Source organism: Debaryomyces fabryi (assembly GCF_001447935.2).
Source record: "Debaryomyces fabryi strain CBS 789 chromosome Unknown contig00265, whole genome shotgun sequence".
Classification (NCBI taxonomy): domain Eukaryota; kingdom Fungi; phylum Ascomycota; class Pichiomycetes; order Serinales; family Debaryomycetaceae; genus Debaryomyces; species Debaryomyces fabryi.
The window spans coordinates 1-7,685 of record NW_015385691.1 but is presented as its reverse complement, the minus strand read 5'-3'; the positions used below and the strand labels follow the sequence as shown (position 1 = coordinate 7,685).

Below are 7,685 nucleotides of genomic sequence, written 5' to 3'. Positions count from 1 at the left end.
TCATTTCTTTCAATTATATCACTAACAGGACTTTTAAATGTTTCATCCTTTGACTTCTCAACCCGCTTTATGGCGTCTTTGATTTCAAAATCATTAGACTTGATTAGCCTGTCTTGTTTAAATCTGGAAATATTCTGCTTGACATGATCAATATTCTTCAATTCCTCACTAATGTTCTCAATTTCATTAATTTCCAATTGCTCTGAAAATCGAACAGATTTCTTTTTCAGGCTATTAGTTGTATCGCTTCTGGCTGTCTGAGCTTTTTTATTTCTTAGTTCCATGACTTGCTTCCATAATAGGTTATTCAAATTTTGTGATCCATGCTGATAATCAGTCTGCGGGATAAATGTTGCTCCACTATTTCCATATAGTAAATCATCTGAAAAGTCTTCTTCGTCTTCTTCGTCTTCTTCTTCATCAAATTCAAAGTCCCACTCCTCGTCATCTGCATGGGTTATTGAATTATTCGTATCGTCAAACTTATCCGCAATTAGCTCTAGTTCCAATAATTCATTTCCGTCAATTGCAACTCGATTACCATCAGTGCCTTTTTGGTGAGGAATTTCCTTATAATCTGTACTTAGGAAGTCTTGCAAATTATTTTCCACAATTAGATCCGATATTATTTCTTCATCTGTCTTTTCACTTTTCACCAGCGCATCATCATTACTTGTCTTTTCAACTTCTAAACTTTTATATCCTTCGACACATATTTGTTTAAGCTTGAATTTTTCGTCCGCATTTATCTTTAATTGATCAATTTTATCAAGCAATTTGTCCTGATCAATATTCATTTCATCATATTTCTTCAGTGGAATGATACCCATATCCTGTAATAGTTCAGACAACTGATCATCATCTTCTTCTTGATCATCAATTTCTTCGATTTTTTTGATATTTTCATTCTTTTCACTAGGATTAAAATGTTCATGTCCCTTTGGATATTTACTTTTCTTTTCTTCAGTTTGATCGTTTATTCCTTGAATCTTATTGTTGATTTTTACACTCTTAACATTCCCATATTCATCTAGCTCTTCTTGTATATCCATCATAGGGAGCCCTTCATCTGCTAGCTCTTCTTCTTTAATTTCACGATTTTCAAAAGTCTGTTCTTTATTATTAATTTTTACACTCATGATATTATCTTCATCGTCTAATTCTTCTTGTATATCCAAGAACGGAAGTCCCTCTTCATTAGCGCTCTCTTTTTTATCACTTCCTATCTCTATTTCTCGAAACTTCGAAATATGCTCCATGGTATTCTCCGCATCCTTGATCTTAACATTAAATTCTCCAATTATTTCATGAACGCTTTTAATTCGCCTTGTTAAATAATTTTTGGCATCACTTGGTGTCATTTCAACGAAATACCCGTCTCCCAAGAAAACCATGGCTTTTTCTGCTTTCATATCTACTTTCGCCTGCAAATCTTTGTATAACTCTATTTGATTCAAGAGTAATTTTCTTTTCAGGCTTAGATCAGAAGCGGTCCTCCGGATTTGTTGCACAATGCCATCCATAGAATCATCATATAGCTCCATTCGCTTGGACATATCTGAACTATTCACAATTTACCCTAAGTATTCTACAAATATCTAAATCAGCATCTTAATCTTCTATGAAAGATACAAAAAAAATATTACGTAACATGCACGACTCTTCATGTTTATTTATAATCACTTAGACTAGTTCTCTTTTGTTGATAATTTGTATTGAAGCATCATGTCACCAAGTAGCTTGCAAATTAAGGTCAATGCCTTAAAAAGGTTAATAAAAGAAGAATCATTATACCAACAAGAAGTTGCTGAACAGCAAAATTATGTAAATCAAATGAAATCAAATAATGCTGATGAATACGAATTAAAGAAACAGATCCAAGTATTAGAAGAATCACAAAGAATGGTGCCAGAAGTTTCCGAAAAAATTAAAAAGCATAAACAAGCTTTAATAGAGTATGTGGAAAATTATAAAGGCGATGAGGATTTAAGTGCTGCTAAAGAATTAATTGGTGCCTAACACTATGAAAGGTTCTATATATGCCAAACTAATATCCTAAATAATAAATATATCAAATCTGAGATTTCCCTGCCCCTTGTCTTTTAGATTCCCAGTCTTTTATCGCTAATTCCAATTCTTCATCTTCCGTTAATTCTTGTTGTGATGAATCTTGAGCATATTGATTGGACATTTCTTGTTCGTCCTTTCTCTCTTGCTCATCGTACTCAAATTTATGTTCAATCCATCTTTCGTGTATGTCTATCTCCTTATAACCCGGTAAAGTACCCTGTCTTACTGCTTCACTCCAAATTGAATCGGCACCAACCTCGCTGGTACCAAGACTATAGCCATTTGCTTTGTCAATAACACTTAATAGATTTATCATAGACTGTTTGTTCTCTACTGCCAACACTTCAAATGCTACCAAATTAAAATCCTCGACTAGCTCTCCTATCATCTCTGTTAATCTCACATAGTTTTTACCTAGCACCGAATTAGATTCCTTCTCTAAATATGGTGTAAGATATTTTAGATCCTGGACTTCAGTATAATAATCCAACCTAAATGGCAATTCGCCATATCTTTTCAACATATCAATTTTCGATACCACATTTACGTGAGGTAAATCTAACTGCAACATAGATCTTAAACTCAAAAGTAAAATCGAGATGTATTGTGATGGGCTGGTGAGATATATAGAATCCACTAATGAAACAACACACAACCTCAAATCCTTGGACTTCACTAACTTCTTAAATATCTTGTACAATGAGTTATGATGCGTGAATAACTCAACTTGACCAGGACAATCAAATATTAGATAGTTTCGCTCTTCGACTAATTCATTGATTTTACTTATGAATGCATCTATTCCACTCTCATCCAAACTCTCTAATGCATACATCAAGCCGCCATTTGGACCTAGATTTAGCTCCTCCATTATTTCTTCTAAGGTAACAAAATCTCGTATATCTAACGAACAATCAGGGTATGGTAATGCATCGTTCGCTGGATCAAGATTAATAATGCACAGTTTACGACCTATTGCAGACATAAATTGCTGCATTCCATAGCAATATGTAGACTTTCCCGACCCAGGGGGGCCTATTACTATTTGTCCAAACATGTGTGATATATACCGCTTTCAATGATTCACTTATAAATCCAAGGCATCAGATATATAGAAGGAACAATTTATTTTGCGTTATACACGACTATGTTGAAATCATAGACTTCGAAGGCAATCGGTACTCGTTCACACAACTTACCAGGCTACTTGTACCACAATTAATTCGTTTATCTAAGGTATTCAATAATTGAGGATATTTCTTTGTTTTGTTGTACAGTTCTGTGTTTCAATTAGTCTTTTAATTTACTTGTATACGTTATTTTTTTAATTTGCCACAATGCCTTCCGCTACAAGTGAATCTACTTTCTTAGATAAGACAGTAACAGTTTCACCGTTGGTACTTTTATCTGTTGTGGATCATTATAATAGAGTTGCCAAAGATTCTAAGAAAAGGGTAGTTGGTGTAGTTTTGGGAGATAATTCTTCGGATACTATTAGAGTTACGAATTCATATGCCATCCCTTTTGAAGAAGATGAAAAAAATCCAAGTGTTTGGTTCTTAGACCATAATTTTATAGAATCAATGGGAGAAATGTTCAAAAAAATCAATGCTAAGGAAAAGTTAATCGGCTGGTACCACTCAGGACCAAAATTGAAACCTTCCGATTTAAAAATAAATGATGCGTTCAAAAAGTACGCTCTGAATCCATTGTTATTGATTGTTGATGTCCAGCCTAGAGAAGTTGGTATTCCTACTGACGCTTATTATGCAGTTGATGATATAAAGAATGATGGTTCGGCTGCCGAAAGGACTTTTGTCCATGTTCCGTCTTTAATCGAGGCTGAAGAAGCTGAAGAAATTGGTGTAGAACATTTATTAAGGGATATTAGAGATCAAGCAGCAGGAAATTTGTCATTAAGAGTTACCCAAAGCTACCAATCTTTACTAGGATTACATCAAAAACTAAGAGAAATTGCTAATTATTTAGATAAGGTTTATCAAAAGAAGTTGCCTATAAACCACACAATCCTAGGTAAATTACAAAATGTCTTTAATTTATTGCCTAACTTATCTAATACTGGTGTAAATGCATCCAACAAAATAATTGATAGTCAAGTTCCTAGTCAATCTACTAATCCATTATCAACCGCTTTTACGATTAAAACTAATGATGAATTGATGATGGTTTATATTAGTACCCTAGTAAGAGCAATTATTGCATTCCATGATTTAATTGAAAATAAATTAGAGAATAAAAAGCTAAACGAAAAGAAGCCAGATGACTCTAATCTTGAAGCAGACGCGGCTGATGTCGCTGCATCAGATGTTACTGAAGATAAACCTACGAGTACTTGAAAGGATTAGAAATTCTGCTCGAAAACTTATAGATATATTAATATATATTCGTATAATGTATGAATTTTATGGGCTGTATTGAATAATGTATGAATCGTTACGTGAATTCCTTGTCGTGCGCGAAATCATTTCTAGGAAAATCATTTTGAGTACATCGATCAAACCAAACCAGAATAGCTAATAGCAGGGTTGGTATATTTATAAGTGACTGCCTTGGGAGCTTTTTGCATTTTGTATTATAGTATAATATTGATAGGTTATCTTATTGTCAAGCTATGTCTCAAAAACTTTTAGCTTTTCCCAGGCTAAACTACATCTCGAATTTTAATTTTTTTTATAAGAATACTACAAAGAATTTAATACTAGATCAAAATTTTATTGGGAACCTTTATTTAACATCGACATGTCGCAAGCTTGTTACTGTACCAAGTAACAGAAATATTGTGACGACCTCAAGCAATTTAAAAGAAAATGGTTCGAGTTCAATATTGGAAAACGTCGCTACGAAAGTTTTAAATTGTCAGGAACCTGAAGCAAAACTGTCACAAAAGATCGATACCAACAAAGAAAGCAGCAACAAGATTGAAAACACGCATATTCCGTTTAAAGTTGTGCCTAAAGAACTTGGGAAACCCTCTTCCACGGCTGCAACAACTAGTAGTAAGAGTAGAACTAACTTGCGCACGATAATTCAACCATATGTCAAGTTAACCAAGCCAAATTTGACCGTTTTGGTGACGCTTAGTTCCATATGTTCGTATGCAATTTCACCTTACACCGTTTCTTTGCCTGAGCTTTTGTTCCTCACTGTGGGTACTGCTTTATGTTCTGGGGCAGCAAACGCTATAAATATGGGAAGAGAACCAGAATTTGATAAAAAAATGCCCAGAACTGTGGGGAGGCCTGTTGTCCGTGGATTAATAAGTCCTAAACAAGCTTATCAATTTGCTGGAATCACCGGTTCATTGGGATGCACTATGTTGTTTCTTGGTGTAAATCCCACAGTCTCCTTTTTAGGCTTTCTAAATATTGTATTATATGCTTGGATTTACACATCATTGAAAAGAAAGTCTATTATCAATACATGGGTAGGTGCAATCGTTGGTGCAATTCCACCCTTGATGGGATGGGCGGCATCATCTCCATTAGATCACCCTGGTGCTTGGTGTTTAGCAGGCTTGCTTTACGCCTGGCAATTTCCCCATTTTAATGCCTTATCTCATAATATTGCTGATCAATATAAAGGAGCTGGATATGTTATGACTGCTGCTGAAAACCCAAAATTAAATGCAAGAGTAGCTTTACGTTATTCCTTATTAATGTTTCCATTATGCTTCGGTTTAAGTTATTTCGAAATTACCGACTGGGTATTCCAATTAGATTCAGCGATAGCAAATTCCTGGTTAACCTATTTGGCTTATAAATTTTGGATGCAGATTAAACTAAATTATACAATCAACTCAAAGCCAACTGCTGATGGAATAGCTATGGCGAATATTCACGCTAAGAAGTTATTTTGGGGATCAGTGTGGCACTTGCCAGCAGTTTTGATTTTGGCAATGCTACATAAAAAAGGACAATGGGATAGGTTGTTGATTTATTTAGGCTTGAAGTCTCAAGATGATCGTAAACTACAGCCTTCCAATAATATAGGATTGATATAAAATATTCATGTACATATATATTCAAGTTCATTATCTTAATAATAATGTTTCTTAAAGAAACACCTTTGTTTGACTATTTTCTTAATCTCTTCATGTTTGGGTTAGGTTTCCCTATACACTGCTGTAAATGCTGTGAACAGCATTGAATCATATTATCTATTGCTTCCATTGGCAGTATTTCGATATAGAGAAAGTCTTGCTGCATAAACGTAATCTTTTGAAGCACATTATCACCAACAAGCTGTATTGATAATTAGTTTTGAAGCCTTTTAAAAGCTTCATATATATATTGAGATAATCAGTTGTATTCAAGTTTCTATTTCTTACTAAGTATATGATTAGTATGCGTTGTAATGTTGTTTTGTAGTATTAACCATAATTGTTTGTGAGCTGAATTCGTACTCTAAAATGCCCCATTTAGCGTAAAATATCTGTGCTTATTTTCAAATATGGGTCATAATTTGATAACTTGACAGTTATTTAAGCAATTAGAACATTTTTTTAATTCTTTTTCAAAAGTTATCCTTCTTTTCAATTACTCATTTGAGATATAGAAAGCATTTAATATTGAAGTAAATTCTCCAAGTCCATGTTCTTAAAGTAATCTCTCTCAGGGGCATAATTTCAGTATTCATTTTTAATTAAACAGTTTGTAATCAATACATTCAGATATACACAATATAAAATACTTAGTTATAAAATCTACAATCTAATTACCTTTCAAATTGGTCTCTTAATCTAATAGAATATTAAGATTACCCAATTGAGCTTTTTTCCATTAGTAGTAATTAATATTTGAACTTTAATTAGTATTAATTACTCAAACTAGTAAAAGATAGTTTATTTAATACATTCACCAGTCCATAGGTCATTTCGATTATTCTAAAAGGGAATGTTCACGGGTAGTATTCATCTCTTTACTTAATCAAGTTTTTTTGACTTTTGCAACCAGTTTGCATTTTCTCATTCTAGGACAATAAAATATTACACATCAAATATCTCAATATCTAACCTTAATCCTAATATTCGTCATTCTAGCTAATCCACGTAAGTTGGTGAACGTCATCTTGTTCAATCCCTGTTTAGAATATCCACAATTTGGTAATTGATATCAATCTGACCGAATTTAACTTTATTATCGATAATATGCTCTCTTATAGAATGGTAAAGAATATTGTTGAAACATTCTGCATTATTAGTATATACAGTGTGTATGAATTTGCGGAGAACTCAACGTGGTCGCTAAGAGACTCTACAAATACGTTTCAGAATATTTCCATTTATGGACATTACAATAGATCTGAGCTGATTATGTAATCCTAATATTCTACTATAAAAGGCGAACTATTTACAGGACAAATATATAAAATTAATTTAGGGGATAAGTAATAATGATTTACTTCAACTGAACTGATTGACTTTGTCCAAAGTTAATTACATAACATTGACTGAATGAATGTCATTGTTACAGCTGAATTGATGGTAATTGAGGATAGCATTAATTTGACTGATTATGCTGAAGCTGAAATCAAGACAATAAATGATAGTTTAATTATTTGTTTGCGATCTTGGTGATCTGTCTTATGATCTTGGT

General features: G+C 33.2%; 5 protein-coding genes across 5 annotated transcripts; 3 read left to right on the top strand and 2 right to left on the bottom strand.

Moving 5' to 3' along the window:
* Nucleotides 1-1,556, bottom strand: AC631_05738 (uncharacterized protein; the record flags this gene model as incomplete). Its single annotated transcript, XM_015614567.1, has 1 exon — nt 1-1,556. A coding segment is annotated over one exon (1,556 nt), but the record flags the coding sequence as incomplete, so codon positions are not given.
* Nucleotides 1,557-1,725: 169 nt separating this feature from the next.
* AC631_05737 (uncharacterized protein) lies at nt 1,726-2,019 on the top strand (the record flags this gene model as incomplete). Its single annotated transcript, XM_015614566.1, has 1 exon — nt 1,726-2,019. The coding sequence occupies one exon, from the start codon at nt 1,726-1,728 to the stop codon at nt 2,017-2,019; it is 294 nt and encodes a 97-aa protein (XP_015464608.1).
* A 52-nt stretch (nt 2,020-2,071) lies between these two features.
* On the bottom strand, nt 2,072-3,067 carry AC631_05736 (putative GTPase; the record flags this gene model as incomplete). The annotated part of the gene is made up of 1 exon (XM_015614565.1): nt 2,072-3,067. The coding sequence occupies one exon, from the start codon at nt 3,065-3,067 to the stop codon at nt 2,072-2,074; it is 996 nt and encodes a 331-aa protein (XP_015464607.1).
* A 340-nt stretch (nt 3,068-3,407) lies between these two features.
* RPN8 (proteasome regulatory particle lid subunit) lies at nt 3,408-4,427 on the top strand (the record flags this gene model as incomplete). The annotated part of the gene is made up of 1 exon (XM_015614564.1): nt 3,408-4,427. The coding sequence occupies one exon, from the start codon at nt 3,408-3,410 to the stop codon at nt 4,425-4,427; it is 1,020 nt and encodes a 339-aa protein (XP_015464606.1).
* Nucleotides 4,428-4,702: 275 nt separating this feature from the next.
* AC631_05734 (protoheme IX farnesyltransferase) lies at nt 4,703-6,091 on the top strand (the record flags this gene model as incomplete). The annotated part of the gene is made up of 1 exon (XM_015614563.1): nt 4,703-6,091. One exon carries the CDS (start codon nt 4,703-4,705, stop codon nt 6,089-6,091), a length of 1,389 nt encoding a protein of 462 aa, XP_015464605.1.
* Between the last annotated feature and the right edge of the window lie 1,594 nt (nt 6,092-7,685).